The sequence below is a fragment of the Seriola aureovittata genome, chromosome 19, assembly GCF_021018895.1.
Source record: "Seriola aureovittata isolate HTS-2021-v1 ecotype China chromosome 19, ASM2101889v1, whole genome shotgun sequence".
Taxonomy (NCBI): domain Eukaryota; kingdom Metazoa; phylum Chordata; class Actinopteri; order Carangiformes; family Carangidae; genus Seriola; species Seriola aureovittata.
The window spans coordinates 3032962-3055992 of record NC_079382.1 but is presented as its reverse complement, the minus strand read 5'-3'; the positions used below and the strand labels follow the sequence as shown (position 1 = coordinate 3055992).

The 23031-nt window shown below is 41.0% G+C and overlaps 1 protein-coding gene across 18 annotated transcripts in view; it reads left to right on the top strand.

Annotated features, from left to right (window-relative positions):
• Positions 1-22255, top strand: part of afdna (afadin, adherens junction formation factor a) — a 102317-nt gene extending 80062 nt beyond the window's left edge. For 7 of the 18 annotated variants that reach the window (XM_056363501.1, XM_056363499.1, XM_056363500.1 and 4 more), the window contains 13 exons: positions 589-789; positions 1472-1563; positions 1773-1967; positions 2166-2316; positions 2615-3023; positions 3125-3378; positions 3456-3670; positions 4784-4963; positions 7327-7365; positions 9263-9397; positions 13319-13871; positions 19363-19447; positions 20214-22255. In XM_056363501.1, coding sequence (XP_056219476.1) covers positions 589-789; positions 1472-1563; positions 1773-1967; positions 2166-2316; positions 2615-3023; positions 3125-3378; positions 3456-3670; positions 4784-4963; positions 7327-7365; positions 9263-9397; positions 13319-13871; positions 19363-19447; positions 20214-20367 — 2663 coding nt within the window. In that variant the 3' untranslated portion in view covers positions 20368-22255. The remainder of the gene's footprint in view (positions 1-588; positions 790-1471; positions 1564-1772; positions 1968-2165; positions 2317-2614; positions 3024-3124; positions 3379-3455; positions 3671-4783; positions 4964-7326; positions 7366-9262; positions 9398-13318; positions 13872-19362; positions 19448-20213) is intronic. The other 11 variants (XM_056363513.1, XM_056363498.1, XM_056363512.1 and 8 more) reach the window with 8 other exon arrangements.
• Positions 22256-23031: the final 776 nt, after the last annotated feature.

Below are 23031 nucleotides of genomic sequence, written 5' to 3'. Positions count from 1 at the left end.
GACCACAGTGTTTTCCAGACAGGGAAGTTTAACCACCAGGCAGTGAAGGACGCTGGTCATTATTTAATGAACTTACTGTTCAGAAACTGCATAAGTGAACATGAAGGTTGGTTCCCACTGACTGAGGGTGTGGCAAGATGAAGCAACATGAGATAACAAAAACATAATCTGCAACTATTTTGATAATTGAAGTAATTTAAGACTCGTTTGTGAGGATTTGTGTTATGTGATAATAAACTGAATGTCTCTAATAGCGTTTTAAAGAGTTCTGGGGCGTTTTAAAAACATTTTTCATTATTTTCTGACATTAAATTTAAAAATAAGTTAAGTTAAAAATGAAAATGCTTGTTAGCTGCAGCCCTAGTTGACTGTGTTGTGATTGAATTCAAATAAACCTACATTTAAAAGTGACTTAAATAGCCAAAGATTAAGGTAAAAAAGAGCTCTAAATAAACTCCTGATTGGTCATTTGTCATCAAAGGGACCACAAGAAATGCATATGGGTCAGTTTCTAGTAGAAAAACACAGCTGATTTAAACATTAACAACCTTTTTCAATTTTTTTTAAAACCCTGTCTCACATCCTCAGCTTCGGACCGAGGCCGTGAGAAGAACGGGAAGATGCGACCAAAGAGTGAAGGCTTTGAGTTGTACAACAGCTCAGTGCAGAACGGTTCTCCAGAGAGTCCACAGGCTGGCTGGGACTGTTACCCCGAACCAAAGAAGATGAGCGGTGAAGACCGGCTCCTCAAGAACCGAGCCGACCACCGCTCCAGCCCCAACGTAGCCAGTAAGCCCCCTTACTACTACTACTACTACTACTACTAGTACTACTACCTATTCTCATACACTTAAACTACATGAACTTGCCCAGTGTATCCTCTGCTTCACACATATTCAAGACTTAAATAGCTTTAAATCCAGACATTAGCATTGAAACCAGTTCATTTCACCCGTTAAATTCTGTATTGGAACATTTATCTGTTTTCCTTTTTGCTATCTCTCTTCTCCAAAAAGTCAGACTTTTTAATCATGGATTCACTTCAATCATTCATCACAAGAGTGGTATTTGACATGAGCTTATTAATATATTTTACAGATTATTACATTTCCATAACATTTTCAGCTAATTTAGGCTGTAAATGAATCAAATACAGAAAATCTTCATGGAAAGTACTTCAGGAGCCAAGATGAGATAAAAAAAAAAGAAGAAAAGTATCCATGGCAACAAGTCATTGGGATTAGAGTTGGCATGTGCAGTAATGGAAACTGGAAAAAAAAACTAAAGTCTTCTACTGAAGTTAATGAAGGTGTGAGGTATTTTGAATGTTCCATTCTTAAAATTAATCTCAAAAACTACTTTCAGAGCCCATTACAGGAAATTGGGAGTTCACGCGGCAAATTGTGTGATTTATTTGTTAAAGCTTCTAATGAACTAAAATGATTGTCTCTCCTCCCTCCTCCTTCTTCAGATCAGGGCCAGAGTCCTGCGAGCAAAGCGGTGTACCCCGGAGGACCTGGCACTAAGATCACCTCCGTCTCCACTGGCAACCTGTGTGCAGACGTAAGTAACTGTAACGTCTTAATGAGGAATGTTCCAGCAGGCTTGACGATAGTAGAGTGACACTAACACTCGAGGACTCTCAGTGTCTAGACCAGAGATGAGAAATAATTTTTCATTTGGTGCACAAGGTGCACTCCAATCAGCACTCCCATCAGCTCCTGACAATTCAGTCCCAACACAGACACTAAATTTCTGGTTTTATTCCTCAGGATGAGCCCTCCCCTCCCCGTCCAGAAGCCTACCCCATCCCCACCCAGACCTACCCCAGGGAGTACTTCACCATCCCGGCCTCCAAGAGCCAGGATCGGGTAGTGGGTCCTGGGCAGGGGCCCTCACAGCACTGGCAGGGCATGGAGGACAGAGAACGCCTCCCTATGGTCGACAGCATCCACAACAGCATGCAGGTAGAGCAGCACTGGTTAAAGGTTAAAACTCCTACTCCTTTTTCTGCCGTGCACACCTCCTCATCTTATTCCTTCCTCTTTTCTCCATCTTTTGTTCCTTTTCACCTTCATTTTCCCACCTCCCGCTTCCTCCTCCTATTCCTCCTGCTCGGCTCTCTCCATCTCATTCCCCTTCCTCTCTCCTTTATCTCTTCTTAGCGGGTTAACCACTCTCAGGAGGAGCTGTACCCCCCACCAGGAGGTCTGAGGCCAGATGAGCGCATGCAGCCACACTACCAGCAGGATTACCAGCATCGGGACCTGGACTACCAACACAGGGACCTTGACTACCAGAGAGGTCCACCAGGAGGTGAGAAACAAGCAGGTTACAGAGGATGAACAGCCAGAGAGTTTAGATAAGAGATGAGAGGAAGAACGGTCAGCTTATGTAATAGGTTACCAGCGTCCAAATGTTCCTCTAGAATGCAATCAAATTTGATATTATTGCTCTTTGTTTTTGTTTATATAATATGTAGGAATCAAGATATTACAAAATAAAATAAATATGATATTTTGCCCCTTTAATCCTGCACAGTCACTTGTACTCAGTTAAATTTTTTTAGGTTAATGTAAGATTAACCTCTGACGGTGTCTCCTCATATCTGCAGGTGTAGGAGGTCCTGACCATTGGGCCCCTCAGCCACAGGTGTCCTCCTCGTTGGAGTCCTCCACGTCTAGCCAGGAGCACCTCAACTTCTCAGCCTCCTCCTCCTCCTCCAACAAGACCCAGAACCAGAAGACCGGGCCCGGCCGATGGAAGACACCCAACGCTCCGCACTCTGTGCCGCCACATTCGGCCCAGGCGCCATCGCGCTCCGACCTGCCCCCTCCTCCACCGCCGCCGCCAGCCCCTTACCCCGATGCCTACGACCCTTATGACCCCCAGCCCGACCTGCCGCTCCCGCCGCCTCCCGCTGCTGTCACCCCTGTAGCAGCTCAGCAGGCTGCTGACCGCAAGAAACGGGAGGAGCAGCAACGCTGGTATGAGAAGGAGAAAGCTCGGCTGGAGGAGGAGAGGTACTTTTTTTTTTTTTTCTTTTTTTTTTTCTTGATTATAGCAACACTTGATGTTGATGATAACAATGCTAATGACGATGATGATGATGATTATTTCCTAGGGAGAGGAAGAGAAGGGAGCAGGAGAGGAAGTTGGGTCAGATCCGGGCCAACCCCGTCATGCCCGTCCAACCTCACAACAACGGAGGAACCATGCCTCCACCTCACCACCAGCCCCCCCTGGCATCTGTTGCCCCACCCCAGTCTTACCTGCCCCCACAACCTCAACCACAGCCTCCCCCATCCAGACCGGAGAAGCTGGCCAGCCTACCGCGGTCAGCTGTTCCTCCACCTGGCAGTGCCTCCAACCCCGCCGGTAACACATTTAATTCAGATCTTTCTTGTAGACCGTTCTGATACGCAAGTAATAAATTAACTTTGATGTCAACGTAGGCATGGACACAGTGATCAGGGAGCTCCTCCCGCAGCAGCAGCCGCGGACCATAGAGAGGCGAGACCTGCAGTACATCACCATCAGTAAGGAGGAGCTGACGTCCAGCGACAGTCTGTCTCCAGACCCCTGGAAGAGAGATGCCCGCGAGAAGGCTGAGAAACAGCAGCAGCTTCACATCGTGGACCTGCTGGACAAGGAGATCCAGGAGCTCCAGGTGGGCACAAATTAAAACCTGGTAGTGTTCATTTTAAAGGAATAATTTGACATTTTGGTTACACGTGTTACAGTTAGTCAGTTGAGTACAATACCATTCTCAATGTCTGTGAGGTAAATATATAGCTGGAATCAGGAATTAGCTTAGGATAAAGGCTGGAAATGGGTGACCAGTTAGCCTGGCTCTGTCCAAAGGTAAAAATATCCTGCTACCAGCACTTTTACATATCACAAATTAACACATTATATCTTGTGTGCTTAATGGTTTTATGTTTCTACTCTTTGTGCTAAGCTAAGCTAAGCTAACTCACTGCTGCCTGTAGCTTCATGTTTAATAGACAGATGTGAGAATGGTATCAATCCACTCATCTACCTCTGGTTAAAAAGAGCAAATAATCACATTTCTCAAAATGTCAAACTCTTCCTTAATTTTATCTCAGGTGAACATCTGGCAATTTTTGTTCCTAGTCAGAGTAGTACTAGTCATTTCTTGTTTTTTCAGCTCATGTGTTTGATGATCTTTAAAATTTCATCTAATTTTACAGTCTAGAGCTGAAACAAGTGATTGCTAAGCTGATTTGTCAATATTTTTCTGCAACTATTTTGCAAATCAAATCCTTAAAGTAATTTTTCAAGAAAAATGCAAAAAACATTTTCTCGTACCAATCTTGAAAAATGTGACCAATGTCAGCATTTCTCTGTTTGATATCATTGGAAATTTAATATGTTTTGGTTTTGGTTGGTAGGACAAAACAATACATTTTGAACGCATCACCTTGAGCTCAGTGAACCTGAGATGGGCATTTTTCATTATTTTCTGGCATTTTATAGAGAAAATAATTAATCTACTAACTGAGAAAGATTAATAGATAATGAAAATAACCTGCTCCAATGCTTTTGGCAGTAAATGGCAGAATAGAATTTATGTAATGCATGTGATACTGTTATGGTAATCTGGAAGTATATGACCAGTAGTTTGAGTAAAATATTTGATTGTCCCTGCTACGTCCTAATACAAATTCCTTGCAAATGAGTGGGTTGAGCTTGGTTAGTTACAGGGTAAGAAAGTGGACCAGTTTCAAGAGTTGAGTTCTGAAAATATTTTATTTTCCAGGCAAAGCCGGAGCGAACAGCAGAGGAGAGCGACCGTCTCAGGAAGCTGATGCTGGAGTGGCAGTTCCAGAAACGACTGCAGGAGTCCAAGCAGAGCGACGAAGACGAGGAGGAGGAGGACGACGAGGACGTGGACACCATGATGATCATGCAGAGGCTGGAGGCCGAGAAGAGAGCCAGGGTGAGATGGGGGGTGGTGGTGGTGGAGGGAGGGGAATGGATAGAGAGACTGTAAGCGTAGAGGCGCTGTAGGGGGGGAAGGGGGAAAGCCACAAAAAGAGGAGGTTAAGAGTGGTAGAGCATAAATTAAACATTTACAGGAAGGCAGCTGGAGGAAGTAACGAGTATGGGAGGTACAGGAAGTTGTATGTAAAGGCTGTTTTGGCAGAAATAAAAACATTCTGACTTATGTTTTTCAAGTGATAATGTTCATCAGCTCACAGTTCAGAAACAGAACTGTAGTCCAGTGTATGAGGAAGGGCGAGCCACAGGAAGTCAGGCTGGGGGGGGGGCAGAACCGCCTTTCAAATGCTAGAAGGGGAAATGGATTCCTCTGTGGCAGCGCTCCCACTATGAATGTCCTGCAATGTGCATCTGCAACATGCTTCTGTCATCGCTTTGCCATGCTGAGCTGCTTAAATCTGATTGGCTGGAGGGGTGGACGGGAGGGGTGGGGGCAGGCAGACGAGGACGTTGTTAATGCTGCATTCACATCATATGGACATAACCACGACACAACGTTTGAAGAGTTAAAAAATGTCATGATTGAGGTTTCCTGTAGGATTTGGTTTCTCTTTCCTGCTCTAAACACATTTACTTATTCAGTGATGCAAGTTATTATCTCCAGCACAATATTGTTAGCATTGAAATGTCAGGCATTAATCAAATATCCAACAAATAGTTGTTTCCTGCTGAGCCTCCGATGTCATTAAATAGGTAAAAGTGAAATGAAAATAACTTTTTTCTTTTGTTGATTTTAACTTTTAATTAGCATCTTTCCCATATAATGCAAATGCAGCAGAAGTGCCGTGTTGCATAGCAAGAATGAACCGGGACCACTGGTCCTGTTTCTACAGGGTTCTCAGCTTCCCAACTGGATGTCGATGATTTATTTGTTCCATAATCTGGATAATGCCAAGGTAGAACTGGAGCATTATCTCGGCTGGATTTATATTTTTATAGTGGCGCACACCGTGTAATAGTTAGAAACTAAGCCGATAATACTGTAGGTATCATGAGAGCACCATTCTAGTACTAAAACAGCTGTAAAATGTCGAAGTTGTTTCAAACTAATTCTTGTTGCTTTCTAAAAGTGGTTGACATCCTTACATACATAAATCTTTGCAGCTTTATTTTTTTATTTGTTGAAGCGTGACTGGTTGTGGTGAGACATGGTGGGCTGTGGTGGTGGGCACTGGAAGGTGTTGAATGTGTGAGGGTGTGGTTGTATGTCTGTTGATGTGGGTGGTCTGGAAGGATTAAAACATATACTTTTCAGCCTTTACCAGTTTACACCAAGTGATAAATGGATGTTTGTTTTTGTTTTTTTTATATAATGGCATCATTTTAACTTCAATCTAATGTATTATGTACTGTAATGTGTTAACTCCTTCTGGTTGCAAATGGACATTCAGCATAGTTTACAGTGAAAAAGGGCAATAACAGAGGAGAACGTCAAGTTTATTTATACTGTCCAAAATCACAAGAACCTAGACCCATCCTTAATCAGGGTGAATTACCAACCGAGTGAAGCGGACGACTTCTCCTACAGTCCTCAGGTTCACAGCGCGTCAATTGGTTTTAGTGATATGATTATTTGGACATTTGGACTTAAATTAAGCCATGAATTATTTTAGTTTATATTATAATGAGGTGCCCTCAGTAAGAATGTGTTTAAACAAATCCCCATGAACTAGTTAATGTGGGGGGGGCCTAACAGTAAATCTTTCCATGGGCCCCTCACTGGTTTATTTGGCCACGATCCTTAGATGATTGATTTGATTAAAGAAAGTAAAGATAAACTTTTCTTGAAGAAAGACAAACTCCAAACCAAAGAAATAATTTATGTGTAAATTAAAAGTAAAAACCTTGGGAAGAGTAGGCCGTGAAGTGAAAGATGTCACTTAAAGATAAAACTGAATGTTTGCAGTGACTCCAGTTATAATCTGGATTCTGTAGTTTTTGTTATTATTCCCTGATTTATATGTGTATTGGATCTCAAAATAGTGAGATCCATGTTTAGGATGTAGTTAGGTGGTGCAGTGGCTGCATTCGGACGTGGTGGATGAAGGAGCTTTTAAACAGCCGCTCATCAGCACAGTGGAGAAAAACAATGTTTTCACTTTACTGTTTGTCCTCCCTCTCCCTTTCCTTATTTCTATTTTACTCCTCAGTTTCTCCTCCCTCTTCCCTCCCCTCCCTTTTGCCAGTTTATTTTTATCTCCTTCATACTTTCCTATTCAGTATTTGGGTATCTCCCTTTCCTCCCTCCCTACCTCCTCTCCATCTCTCACTCTTTATTCTCTTCTTCTTCTTCTTCTTCAGCAGCAGACTGCTGTCCCAGCTATCTCTGTTCTAGACTTGGTATGTTCTTCCTGTTAATGACGAGTATCCTCTCCCTGCCCTTACATCACTTCCTGTTTTCTGTCTGGGCTGCGCACCTGCCCGTGTTTCCTATATGTGTTTCTCCCCACCCATCTGGACTACTGTTGTCGTTTCATGGGGGTGGGTCGGGGTTGGAGGCAGGGCTTGGCCATGATTAGCTACAGAGCAGCCGGTCATGGAGAGGCCGTCCTGGGATGCTTGATGTTGTTTGGCTGGGGAAGCTGTCCATCTCTTTGTCCACTCAAAACAACTGCTGGGGGGGACGTCGAGTGAAGCTGCTGGTTCCAGCGTTAAAATACTGGTGTTTCCACAAATCATAAAAGCCACAGGAAACCGAACCTGTCCATGCGATTAGAGTAGCAGAGCTGAGGTCGGCGTGAGACTTGTCAGCAGTGATGTTTTGAGTGCATACTGAGGTGGCACCTGCATGGCTGAATTCATCACAGGGGGGGCGTCCAGGTCAAGATCCATGCATGATAGTCCTGTGAGCCCCCAAAGCTGCCTGCACAGGGCCTCGTCATGATGTTGTGGTGTCTATGAATCCATCTATCTGTCCACTCATCCATCCATCCATCCATCCATCCATCCATTTGTGTGTGACCAGCTAAGCCTCTTTATGTTCTTCTTTTAAAGGGTCTGCTCACCCATAATACAAAAAATGTATTTTCTGACTTACTTCTATTGTTATCTCTCCAAGCAAATGGTTTTGGTTTCACTTGTCTTGGTTGTAGGTGTTGGTCTTTAAGAAAACAGGCTCTACTTTATATGAAGTCTTGTTTGGAGCCAGCAGCAAAGTTCCAGTGAATTCACACATAGGCACTCACCAATGTTTTTATTACATCTTTCTTTAAATTAAATTATTATCAACAGTCCACCACACACACACACACACACACACACACACACACACACACACACACCAGGTGAGTGTGTCAGGGTGTCTCATATCGGTGATTATGTAGACTTCAATTCCACCCGTCAATCATCTATAAAAGCCTTCACCACTCTTAAAAATATAATATATGTACAAATTATATTACAATACAATTACAATATACAATACAATTATTTGATAATAAAAACGAATGGTAATTAAATTAGATTCTAAAAAACATTATTATTATATAATATAAGGAATAAAAAACAAATCTAAATAAAATAATAGTTACAAAAAAAATAGATTTATACAGACTCTAAGAAACACATCTCACAACCTCTTCACACAGTTTCTGCATGGACAGATTCCACTAGGGGTAAATGACAAAATATGTTTTTGTTATTTGGTTGAACTGACCCTTTAACCACCGTCCAGACCAGGGAAAAGGTCTGTTTGTTTTTTGTGTCACCGTATTTCACTGGGTTTGTGTTGGGATGGTTTGAATATTTCTGCTGCAGTTACTTCCGGTACGCTTGATTTACCCTCCCTCTCCTGCTCAGTGGGACCTTTAAACTTAGGATGAACCAAAATCAAGTGCACCTGAAGTAGCTTAAAGAAAAGGGCTGCTGTTGTTTTTGCTCTGCCCTGTTCTGGTTGCTGTTGTTGCATGTTGTTGTTGCATGATCAGCAGTGTGTGTGTGTGTGTGTCTGACTGTGCTGTGTATTTGCAGTGCACACTGCTCCTCCCCTCTGGAGCGGTCCTGTGAGACAAATCAGACTGCCTCACATTATTATGTTAGTGAACATTAGTGTTGGAGCAGTGAAACAGACATTTGATGTGGAAATGTTTTCAGGGTTTATGTATGAATGACATGATTGTTGTACTAATTGTTTGTTTTGTATGCATGTGTGTCCGTCTTTGCGTGCCTTTTGGCATGCTCTTCTGCGTGTGTGTGTGTGTGTGTGTGTGTGTGTGTGTGTGTGTGTGCGTGTGAACAGTTGCAGGACGAGGAGCGACGGCGTAAGCAGCAGCTGGAGGAGATTCGCAAGCGGGAGGCGGAGGAGCGAGCAAAGCAGGAGGAGGAGAGGAGGTGGAGAGAGGAGGAGAGAGCCAAACGAGAGGCAGAGGAGAAGGTCGGTTTGTCTGTGAGCCGTCTGTGAAACTGTGGCAGCTGTGAGGTCAGAGTTCAGGAAAACAAGCGACTGTAGGATGTGTTGTTATGATATTTAAGCCTTTAGTGAGTCAGTCAGGGCAGAAGTGGAACAGGGTTGGGCTGATAAGAGATGTTACAGGATGATATTTTCCCACCGAATGTGCAAATAGCAATTAGTCAGTATTTTCAAAATACATGTTTCATGTATTTATGTATTTTCAGGCTGAAATAAGTTCTGAAATATACAAAAAACAAGACTTACAGATAAAGGAAAAGTTATGCTAAAAGCCTTTATTTAGCTGAGTATATTGGTTTAAAACATTTGAACAGCACTGAGTCATTAGAGCAGATGAAGTAAAAACAGATTGATTACACCTTGATGTGTTGATAAGTTTTTACTGTTTCTGCCCTGATGAAGACTCTGAAGTTGTTACTTTTAACATCATTTGCAAACTACATATTTAACCTAATAATTTTTTTTATTACTGGTACTGAGTGGAAGTTACTCAGCTTTGTTTAATTTGATATTCAAAGTTAAAGATAATTGCATGGAGTCAAAATAACCAGATATGACCAGTTTAAATACTTTATGCTAACATGGTACAATATGTGAAAATAGTTGTAGTTGTTGTTAAAATGTATTGTATGTAAATGTAAAGATACAGTGGATATTTATATAAAACACTTGATTTACATCCATGATATCAGATGTAGGTGACATATGGATTTATAAAAAAAATAAATAAAAGCCCATCTGCTACATATCAGTCTAACCCTAAATCATACAGTGGCTTTGAAAAGTATTGAGACCCCCATCACACTTTACTGTGTTATACATTTAATTTAAAGTACTAGTTGTACTAAAGTAAAACGAGTAGCTTTTTTTGGCAATTAATTCTCGACAGAGTAACCCAAGGATCTGGGCTCAGTTTTGAGCGCCATAGAAATGGATAAAATAAATATATAATGATAAATATATAATATATATTTCATTCACTGATGTCTGTGTTTGTTTAGTTATGGGTTATTGTGTGTAGAATTAATTGCCAAAAAAACGTAAATTTAATCCAGTTTAAACACAGTGAAGTGTGCAACATGTGAATGTGCCTGAAAATGTCCCTAAGCCACTGTATCTATGTTGTAATGACTTAATTTATGTTTTCCTTACTAAATACAGGCCATTCAGATTATTAGGAAAACGTCATATTACTAATATGTCTTATAAGTGTTAATTCATTTTTAAATGACCAGTGGTCTGATCTGGTGTCCACCCATCCATCTTCGACTTGTGTGTTAAATCAAACATACTCCGTGTTTTTTTTATCACTGTGTTGTTATTATTTTTGGTGCATTTGTCCCGTGAACTGCAGACCTAAACAGACCTGATCAGACCGCTGGATGTTTAAAAATCTGGCACTTTACACCACCACTTGGTTTATTTTTAAGATTTTAAACACTGAAAGGACAAGGGTTAAATAAAATGGTAGAAAGTTGACAGTTGTAACGTTTAAGAATATATTTAATATTTGTTAATGACATCATTTTCTTATTATATCGTATTGTGATGTTAAGACTGTGTTTCTGATGTTTAATGTTTATCTGAAGATGTCCAGTTGCATGTCCTCATCCTGTGCAGCCCCCCCACCCTATGTGACGTGTTGCCGTGTCATGTTATGTGCTCCCACCCACCTAAAGCATGGGACTCCCCATCATGTTGTTGTTGTTGTTGTTGTTGGTCGTTGTCAGTGTATGTCAGGAAGTTATTTGAGTTTTTTGGGGGGAAGCAGTTACATTATGATTTGTGAGGTTTTTTATTTTATTATTTTTTATTTAATTTTTTTGTTACCATTTCCATCCAGCATCGCTTCAGAAACTATGTTAAGGGAATGCTGCCCCACCCTCCCACTTTTCCCAAAAACCACATGCTTTATATTCACTTCATGCACACACGCACTCAAAGAAATCTACACCCACCCGCCCTCCCGCCCCATACCCGCCCTCAGTCATCCATACCGTACATATTCAGAGACCCAGCCAGCCACTCATTCAAACCCACGCACCCACTAATCCCTCCCAGTTTCTTCAGATTCCAAATGGGCTGATTCAACCATCACATCAGCTCGGATACATCAGCGTCACAGCAATAGAGATTTAACGGGGCTGTGTGTGTCCTTAGGGGTGATCAGGGTGAGGACACACAAGATCGTGACCACATTCAGCCCACAGCAGACCTTCAACACATGAAACGGACCAAAACAAACAAACGTGAAGATAATTTAACATCACAAGCATCGAGATTAAGCACATGTGACCCAGAGCAGCTGGTCGGGCTCCAAACCCAGAAATCTAAACACATTCCTCCAGTGTAGATTCATGTGTAACATCACAGGCCCCTTCCCTGAAGTGTAGATACCAGAGCTCAGCCACTGGAGTCACAACCATACCCACAAACCCTTTAGTATAAACTGAGGATACACATATGAAACATAGACAGTTTGAGCACACATGCCCACACCGAGCGCTGAGGGGAGGGGAGCTGGTGGTAGACAGGGTGGTCTAGGAAGCAGGTTTTTAGGTGCTGCAAAAGTAGAAAATATCAGACTTTTGTGGAGGGTAGAACAAGAAAGTCCTGGACTTATTTATCCTGTTGCCCCCGGTGTTTATACAAGATCAGGTCAAGTTTAAGAGGATGGATGTGACAAAACCACTTCAGAACAAGTCCAGCTTAAGGGCATCATTTATAAAACTGTTTTTTTTTGTTTTTTAATGTATTCTTTAACTTGATCATCAAATAATTTCAAATGGCACACTTAAATGGATTCCTTCAGTTGTGGTTATGGTTTCTAGTTCTGCCTCCTCTGACAAACCAGAGACATAAATCTAAAAAATCATGAAAGTAAACACATGAAAATGGACTTTTTTTCCTTGTAAATGATAATCATTGTGTTAATAGCATGTTAATCATTTAAGTAATCAAATGTGAGAATTTGCTGCTTGTCTCTCACTGTTAATTGAATATATTTGGGTTTTGGACTCTAGGTCCAACAAATCATGATGAGCAACACTTTATAGACGGAACAGCTAATTGATTGAAATTGATTACAGCGATTTGAATAAGTAAATAACAGATTCATATTCAGTAAAATATGCATCCCTGAACAACAAATTCCAGCTGTGCCAGCTGTGTTTTCACACTGCTGGCACACAGCATGTTGCACACTGTAGCTTTAATAGAAATGTCACTCGACTGTTAAGTCTTGACGCCTTATTTGCATCAGTAAAGTTAAGTTCTGTTCAAAAAGGAGGAAAATGTAAGTCCACACTTCAGCATCAGCTGGAAAATCATCCATTTCTACTTCAAAATATATTTTTTTAACCTGCTTGATGGGCCTTTTTGACCGTTGGCATTTTGACATGTCACAGTAGGAAAAGCACAGGGACATGATAGTGTGACAGTGAACACAACACCAGGACCCTGAAACAGAAGCTGTGACATGGAATTCAGCCATAATTAGTTTTATAATTCACTTGTGTCTTTTTCATACAGTGACATGTCAGAGTGTCTCGGGTGAAAAAGGCCTGTTAATGGAGTGAAAACTTTTTATAAATGAGTGCCCTTATCTATGAGTGTAAGCATCAGTTCTGTCATGGTGGACTTAGATGGACCAAATCTTTGTATCTAAGGAGGCAGCCCAGTTAGACCAGGTCTAATGAAGCCCAGGTTTAGTTTGTGTGAGAGTCTGGGAGACAGGTGTCGGGACACATGTGGTTTGTAATGTAGTGGTGCTTGATGTCTAATAGAGCCCCAGCTGTAGTCTGTAGCTGATTAGCCAGTGAGTGTCCTTTACTGAGGTGAGAGCCAATGAGAGTGGAGCGTACTAACAGGTTGTCCCTCCCCTAGAGGAGACAGGAGGAGGAGTACTACACTCGCCTGGAGGCGGAGCGGCGCCGGCAGCATGATGAGGCCGAGAGAAAGCTGCTGACGCCCGACGAGCCGGCCGGTCTGTATCGGCCCCCGCTGCCCCGGGATTACCAACCCCCCGCCCCCCACAACCCTACTAACACCCCCCCGCCCCCCCCACAGAGAAACACCTCCTACCTCAAAACCCAGGTCACCTCCCCCGACACGCTCTACACCGCCAAGTTTGTCTCCTACGCGGGCGATGAGGAAGACGAGGAGGAAGGCAAGGAAGCCATCAAAGCAGGGAGTGGCGGCGGCGGGCAGTCAGGTCAGGTGAAGCTGTCGGCGACCCGGAAGTCGTATGGCGACCTCCCGGCCACCGCCTCGCCCAATCACAGCAGGCCTCAGCCGCCGCCCACTGCGCGCAAGCCCCGTCCTCTTTCTGACGGCATCTTCCTGTCTGGCTCGTTCCAGCCGCCAGTCAACAACTCCAACAGTACAGGCCCCCCCCTTCCTGCCAAACCCAGCTCCATGCCCCCAGGAGGCTTTAAAGGTAGACCCAAAGAGAGGAGAGAGGAGTCAGGCTCGCCACAGCGCCCTCCACAGCTCCCATACCTCCCTCTCATTCACTCACCTCTTCATTTACTACCCACTCTTTCATGGTTTAGTTTTGTGTTTCTTTGGACCTTGTTTTTCAGTAGAGAGGTGTTCTGCCTTTTCATCTCCACCGTCTACTTTTTTTCCTCCTTTAAATGTTTGTTCAAATTTTTTTTGTCGTCAATCAGTCGTCATTCATCACTTTATGTTCGTTATTTTATATGTGGAAATTTTCACTCCCTTTCCTCAAGCGAATCAGATTGTATTTTTTTTTTTTGGTTTTTTTTTTTTAATGTTGGTTTCTTCGAACCATCTCCTCCTGTCCCCAGTAAATTTTTTTTCCCCCTCCTCATCTTCCTCCAATCACACACCCCCTCGATCAGCACTAGCGAACAGAAAAAAGCAATCGATAATCACGCCACCACTTTTTGCTGCAGATTGAGACCCATCAGAGCCAATCATAGTACTGTTGGTGTTGTCGCTCGCCGCCTCCTTTGTGTCTGGTTGGTTGCTGCTTGGGATTGGGGGGGCGAGGCCAGCCGTCGGTTTGCCTGCCTGCCCCCCTTCCTGCCCCGTGGCTCTGCTTAGCGGTGTTGGCTTTAAAGGGAAGGAGACACACCATTGGCTTCACGCACCCATCGATCACCGGATTAAAACGAATCAGCTCTCATCTCATAAACATGAAAAAAAAACACACTGCAGCAGTGTGTCGAGTGAAAGGTTCTTCTCTGTCTGTGGATGTTTAAAAAGCTCCTCATGGTTCAAATCTTCTTGTTAACAAGCTGAAGCAAACTCAAAGCTTCAAGTCTGCTCAGACCACAGTGACACCTAGTGGCAGTTATTCGTTATCACTACTTGTACTCAAGATTTCAGAGGTCATGCTCAGGTTTAAAGGAGGTTATTTATCATGAGGTTAAAATTAGTTGTTCTTAACATCCAATATTAAACAGCTGTTTTTCTTGGTTCATTCACATCAAATGTTATGTCAAGATATGCATCTTTACTTTTCCTCAGAAGGCCTCATTGTTGGAGAGCGATATCTCAACACTAGCAGGGTCAAGCTGCAGTCAGCTGGCAGCTGTGTTAAACTATTTGCTCCCAAAATACCCTGTCATAATTTCACCCAGACACACATTCTGTGCAAAGCATTAATGTCAAGTTTTCAGAATGACACAAGGAAATAATTATAATTATTGAATCCATTTTTTTGACCTTATTTTTGGTCCTGATGATTAACAGAAGAGACCATCAGACACATTTTTGCTGCACAAAGTTGTGCATATTGTTTTGGTCTTTTCTCCAATTCCTGCCTTGTTTCTGATTTTATTGGATGAGTTTATTTATTCAGGACTCAGATTATTCAAATAAAGACCATCTTTGGATGAACTAGTCACAACTGGCAGACATATGCAGCTGGTGATGAGGGGTTGCAAGAAGACATCGGAAAGTTAGGTCTAAATCAATGGTTCTACTAATTATTTAGCTCATCACATTTATTGGTCAGGGACCGTGTAAAGAAACATTAAGGTCATACAAAGAGAAAAGATGCATTTTATCAGATTAAGCCACCAGCTAATTTGCATCAGCTGTGACTGTGCACGTTGACACAAATCCTGATATAAGTAATGCAACTTATACAAGTTCTAAAGACATCAAATAACAAACACTATATTTAGTCACAGAGCCAAACAAATTTCAATTCTTACACCCGATGCTTATAATATATGTAAATAGTCTCAGATACTCTGCTAGTGTTAGTTTAGAAACTTTCAAATACTGAAAGTTGTCGTCATTCTGGTCAAATTCATAATAAATTAAAATTACATTTTAAAGCTAAATTCTCATATGGATGTTTTTGGTTAGACAACATTTAATATTTGAGAACTTTGGCTTTGTTTAATAAAATAAAATGTTTATGATTAATAAAGCATGGTTCCAAAAAAGTATTGTTTTGGAATCGGTACAGGAACTCAAGTCGTGTGTTGGTACTAGTGCGTAAAAAGTGTGAAATAATACAGAGGTTGAGTGATGAATGGTCCCGAGCAGACATGTACTTTGTATTGAGGAATCAGGAGTAAACACTTGCTCTAACTCGGTGACTCTGTAAATGTAGCGGTTTGAACATCCACAGACAAACAGAGCTTCCAAAGCAGCACAGTGTGAGTGATCACTACCTGAGGTCCAGGAAACAGCTGCCTGCTCCTTCAACATAAACCTCTTCCATCCCTGCTGCTTATTAAACATTAAAAACACGTCCAGGACCTCACGGGAACTTTGTGTTGCATTTTCACTCAAATTCAGAAGAAAAAAAAAAAAAAACATCCCTCTAACATCCCACTACCTACCCCACCCACCCATCCCACCTCCCTCACAGATGAAATCTGCATGTTTCACCACCTGCCCACACACACATGTGCATCATAAACATAACACACTGTACTCCGGCTGCCAGCAGCTCACCCCAGTAACCGGCTTGAGGTCTATTGCTTTTTACTGCCTGTGCGTAGCTTCCACCAGGCTGCACCCTGCTGACTTTATTTGTTTTTATTTATGTCTTTGCTTCCTTTTCCTCACTCTGCCTGTCTCTGTTGGTCTGTCTGTTAATTTGCCTTCCCAACTTGCGTTTTTTTTTTTTGTTTGTTTTTTCCTCGTATGTGCTTTGTTGTTGTTGTCTGCCTGTTTCGGCTCTGTCAGCTGATCCGGCTGTCCTTCATGTCAATAATGCTTCAGCTTTACTAAAAACCTTACTACAATTCCCACAGGGCATTGCGGCAGGTTCAGGTGACCAAATGGCACCTGAGTCTCTGGCTTCCCTGGCGTTATGAGTCTCCAAATGTGTTTCAATGAGTGTGATTTGTTCAGCTGGCGGCTCCGAAAAGCTCGACTCTGGCTTTGATCAAATGTGGCCTCTTCTCGAAGCGGAGATATTTTTGTAATCAGAATGAAACCACAAGAAAAACAATAGTGATGCCAGTTTGTCTCAGAAGGTGCACAAACTGGAGAAAGCTACAAAGGAAGAGCAAATTAAATTATCCTCAGAGATGGATGTTCTCGCAAAAACTGTGTACTGCCACAGAAAAACAAAAAGTGTTTTTTTTTTTTTTTGTTGAAGCATCCACTGGCCTCTAAGATAACTGAACCAAAGTAAAAGAAAAACATTCGCAACCTTTGAAAATCTGTGAAAAGCCAGTGGATGACTTTTTGTGAATCTGAAGAATTTTCAATCACAGTGCCAGAAGTATAATTTTCCATCTCTTTTGGCTCCATAGAGGAATGTAACTGGCCCCGGACGAGGCTCGTTTCTTTGTGGTTACTTTGTTCTCTGCCAGTTTGTATTCATGTGGTTTGAGGCTGAAGTAAGGACCCGTCTTGATCCCGTCCCAAGCTACACTTCAGATCTCTCCCTCTGCTTTCGCTCTGTAAAACCCCAAAGAAGGACAGGGAGCTGCCAGCTGGATGAATCCATCTGGGTTCACACCCTGTCACTGTGTCTGCATCTGAACTGCACCAGCCGCCCCCCCGGCTTTCATTTCATGTGAAACACAAGACCAGCATACATCTGGAGTCCAAGCTGTGTTTTACGAAGGACAACCAAGTAGAGTTAAGAATGTTTGTTTAATTAGCACAATCAGAGAAGTGATCAACTTTACCGTTTAGATCCAGTGTTTCCTCTCAGCTGAAGAGAGTCTGCAGGGATTTCTTCTTTCTGTTTAACTCTGATTAGTTCTTGCTCTCTGGTTGAAGGTGTATTCACAAGGGATTGTTAGTGTTAGTCAAAGAGTTTTCAGCTGCAGTGATCTCTGACCAGAGGGTATGTCTGCAGTTTGCGCTGGAAAGGTAGAAAGATGATGATGAAGCTCAGATCATTTTAAAAAGTAGAAATTATAATGTTGTAGGAAAAATATCCACTTTGTGTTTACAGGGGAAATTAACACAGACAAGATAATAAATCTGTGTTTTGTTGATCTTAAGTATATTTATTATCACAATAACTAATAAACTACCAGTGACAGTGGGCTGAGTGTGCAAGACACACCTCAGATTCCCACCAGCCTGTGTCAGATCTAACACCCTATCACTACATGCTTCCATTGAGGGCACATGGGAGGTCAAATTAGGTCAAAGTAATGATTAAATGGCTTCTGCCTCTCTGAAGGTTCATAGTATAAATGCAAACTTGACTGAACTGAGGAACAAAACTTTAGTCTTAACATCTCCTCTTTTAAACAGTATAATTAATGGTGTTTTAAAATCGGTTCCGAAGAACATGATGGACACGTGGGGGATAAAAAGGTGTTTAACCGGGAGACAAAAACAGTTGGTAACCACTGACCTGCCGTCGTGAGTATTTCATGAGGGATTGAGTCAGAATAAACCACAGGGCAACACTGCGGCTCTGTGATTACTATTTGACAGCAGTGGAGTTGTAGGAATAAGAAATATCAGTCTTGACAGAAAGAGAAATAATAGAACACCGCCTGCTGATTGCAGGTTTTTATTGAAGCCAAAGCTTCCACAGACGAACACCTCTTTAACCAGAGAGGACCAACTAATCATTTTTCTTGGCCGCTCCAGTATTTGTCTGGAAATAAAGATCTGCAGACTCTCGGGTCAAATGGTTGTAAAGCAGTGGGTAAAGAATCTGGTCTGGTTTGAAAGGTTGAGGCTTCGGCTGCAGTTCTGAAAGACACAAGGACACATGAGCCAACTGATTAATGTCTACTTTGGGGTCAAAGGTTGGGGTCACCCTCTCTGACTTTGATTGAGCACTGGTCTTTTTTTAAATTAGATCTTAAACTTGTGATTGGTTGGATTCTGACAGGACAGTAATGTCTTGGCAATTCCTATTTATTGGATTGTGAGGACTGGAGAAAGATGGTAAAGTAGCACCACTGGGCTCCAGACCATCAGCAGTAAAGGTCAGACATGTTTGATGGTGACCTCGGCCTCAGATCCAACCCGACACTTCCACAGACCATTTTGCTGCTTTGGAATGGCCCTTTAACAGCTTTTTAACGCTCTCCTTCTTTCTCTTTTTTTCGGCTCGCTGCTCTACTTTAATGAGATCTGATGGTTTCTGCCTAATGCTTCTCCAGAACTCGTTTCCTTCCTTCCTTCCTTCCTTCCTTCCTTCTGCTTAGGCTGGTCTGTGGGAAATGAAGTGATGTCGCCCTGAGAAGCTGCTGGGTACTGGTGACCAAGAGACTGTTTGAAAGCGTTAATTAACTTCAAGTTTTTAGTTGCTATGTTTCTAAGAACAGTAACTGCGTATGCTTTAGAAGAAACTATTGTGATTTAATGAAAGTCAAAGTAGCAGAGATCTTGTCAGCCGTCACCCAGCAGCTTCTACCTCGGATGTTTTCAGAAAACAAACCTGTATCTGAACGATGCTAACTCGTGTTTTACTGCTCTGTCTGTCTTATGTGTGACTCCTGAACCTGGGACAGGATTTAACTCGTACACTGGAAACTCAGCAGGAGTTGTAGGATCAGGAGAAGTCTACAAGGACCCGCGAGACAAATGGACAAAGAGGTAAGGCCTCTTATTAACTCATTTACCCCGAAATGTCTGTATGAGCGACTCAGCCTGTGTCTCCTGTTTTTACTCACGTGGCCTTGAGTGGATTTTAAAAGTGTTAGACATCTGTAATACAATAAAGCCGGTCAACATTTCTTAACATCAAACAACATTAAAACATGAACTCTCAGGTGGGTGCTCGCTGTCTTAAACATCCGATTTACATTAAGAGTTTTCTAAATAAATTCTATTGAAATAATGCTTTCATGTATGATAGTGTCAATTCACAATGTGCTGCTCTTCATTCAATAGTGTTAGTCTAATAATAATAATAATAGTAGGTCTAATATTGCAATACAGTATTAATTATCTGGGTATGGAGGACCAGGGTTGTCACAGGAAAAGTAACAAAGCACTAAAAACAGGAATTGTAAAAGGAAATTATAAATGAACGATTAATTCATCAGTGAATACTTAAACTGCCTGGTTTTTCAAATTTTATTATTTGTTTATGAATTAATAAAAAATTTTAAAAATTCTATTTTTTTATATAATTAGTATTTTATGTTGTAAGAAATTGGTGTTTTGACCCTCCTCAAAAATACCTGCTAAATGGCTTGCAATAATAATAATATTCTAGGTCTTATCATCCATACTAGTTTCCCATCATACTTTCATACTTGGCCCAGTATGATTGAGAAACAGATATTTAATAGCATTCTCTGTGGTATTAAAAAGGTCGTCACTGTAACTTTTTGAACGCTGATTGTGTGTGTTGCAGTCAGGAGCAGGAGAACTCGATCCCCAGCGGTGCTCCAGAGAGTCTGACCTTCAAGGAGCGCCAGCGTCTCTTCTCTCAGGGGAAGGAAGTTTCCAACAAGGTCAAGGCTTCACGCAAACTCATGGAGCTGGAGAACGAGCTCAACACCAAGTAGTAGACCCGAGCCTTTCACCCTCCCAGCGCCACCTTAACGCCAGTGTCACCACGGTTACGTTAAGGTGCTCCTGGGAGGGGGAAAAAAGAAAAAAGAAAAGAAAAAAAACAGGTCAAGAGATCCGGCACTAACTTCCCAACCACTGACCGTCTCCTCCTGTTTCTTTTATTTTCCCCTTTTTATTTTTTTATTTTAATCATCGAATAACTGGACCATTCACTTTTATGACGTAGCTATATCGTTGCAATAGGAGAGACATTTAAAATTTCTTCAAATTTCTTCCCCTCATTAAGGTCTGTCAAAGATATATAATGATAAAGCACTGTAAAAAAGTTTTAATTATATCTAGTGAGAATTTGAGAATCACACGACAAAGGGGGATATATTTTTGTTTGTAAAATGGTTTTTGGGGCAAGGGATGGAGAAAAGTTTATTCTCATTTAAAATTTTTTTTTTTTTTTTTTTTAAATAGCTTACTGAAATATGAACAATTTTATGGTGTTATTTTATGCTCTCTTTCTGCAACACGTTTTCAGACTTTTAATTCCTTCTTGCCAGCAGAAATGCCTGAGGTTGAGCTCAAGACCGGTCTTCATTTTTGTTTTTTTGGTTTTTTTTAAATTAAATTCTCAGTGAGTGAAAACACTGTTATTTCATTCCGTAGCAAGAAAGCATGGGATTCTTTTTTTTTTTTATTTTTTTTTTTTTGGTGACGTTTTAAACTCTGAAAGATTCTCCAGAGGAGGATTGTACAGTCCAGAAAAGGATCTTTAAGTGCATAACATTACTGTAAATATTCGGGTCCACAACTGTCTCACTCTTTTACTACTGTAGAAACCTGCCAGGCTACTAAAAACTGCAAAACTAATGTGATTCAACAGCATTTTGGTGACAGAAAATCCTACAGGAAGTTCAGCCGAAGCTGGACTGGTCTGCTGCTCCTCAATGTCAGTGGAGTAAAATTTTTAAATGTTCTCCCCCCTTACCTGAGGTGACTTTTAATTTTATTTTCTTTTAAATCAAATAGTCATTTCTTTGCAGAGTTGTGTGAAATTAATTTGACTGATTATAACCTAAATTCAAGCCAGAAAATGGAACTCCTTTCACTCACTATGTGATTAATGTTGGTTTTCACAATAAAAAAAAGAGAAATTAACACTACTCTTTAAGTCCTTGCTCCTTTGCTTTACAAATATTTATTTCAAACCTTGTGGAAAAACCATACTTGCACAAAAACTTGTTTTTAATATTAAATATGTATCTGCAAACTGTTTTGAGAAGTAGATTACATTTGGGACCTCTCGGACTGTGGATAATAATCTGTGGTTTTCTGCTTTAGAGGCAGAAAAGTTCTGTTTTTACACCAGCTGAAGTTGGAGGGGTCCGGGTGTTTTTAAGGACTGGAGTTAAGGTGACAGAATTGTGATTGTACAAATATATATATACACACAATTTCCATAATCATATTCACCACCGCTACTGCTCTGCTGAGGTAGAAAAGGAACACACTTCAAAACTCCAGTGTGTCCCCCGGTTTAAAAAAAAAAAAAAAAATTCTAAAAATAGTGATGTTTCAAATGTTATCTCTCTTCTGCAGTTTGTTTGAGTGACTCCATCCTGTGTGTGGATTTATTTTATTTTTCTCTACAGAAGCCTCCACTAAAACAGATTCCACATGATGAGATAAGATGCTGTTATAATAGCTGACCTGTAAAAACACTACAGATGTGTCTCCTCTCTCCTCCCACACCCCCCATGCCCCCACAGCAACAACAACAACAACAACTACAACAACTCCTTTTTAGGTTTCAAAATGAACTGAATCATTTAAATGGTTTCATGTTTAGCCTTTTGTAAATCATTAATAAATACAGATTTTTCAACAGTGCAGGCTGGAAGTGTGCTCTCTTGTCATTGACATTAAAATATGGTGACTGTTGTACGTATGCAAAGCTAATCCGAGTCTTACTGGTGTATTGATGATTTCATGCAAAGGCTATGAACTATCTTGTTTTAAAGGGACTCCTGGCATCTGCTAATAGACTGTGTCATTTTTTTTATATAGTCTACAATCAAACATAAACTAAATGGTGAAAAGTAACTGAGTTATGGTACATATAACAATTTATATTACATAGCATTTCTTCTCAACAGGAATAGAAAGCAAATATTTTACTTTTTACTTATTTATCAGATAGCTAGTTACATTTGAGATTATATTTTTATATACACATTAACTGAACTGTTTAACCCTAATTAATCTGCTGTATATACAATAATTTAAAATTTGCTCCACCTTGCCCAACACTGAAGTACCATGTTCTTGTAAATAATGTGATCCAGTAATATAGTATTGAGTATTTTTGATGGGATTTTGATAACTTTAAGTACATGTTGTTGCTCATTCTCTTTGTACTTTAAGTAAAATTGATATGCTTGACTTTTACTCATTTTTTAAAAATTTGAATGGTAACTGTCATATAGAGCTACAAGATAAGTCGAATATCAATCAACTGTTTTCAGCCAAATACTTTTTTCAGACATTTTTCAAGTTAATATGTCAAACATTTTCTGGTTCCGTCTTTAAAAAATGTAACATTTTGCTTATTTTAATTGTCATCAATTAAATCACAGTAAATTGAATATCTTAAAGGTTATGAATCA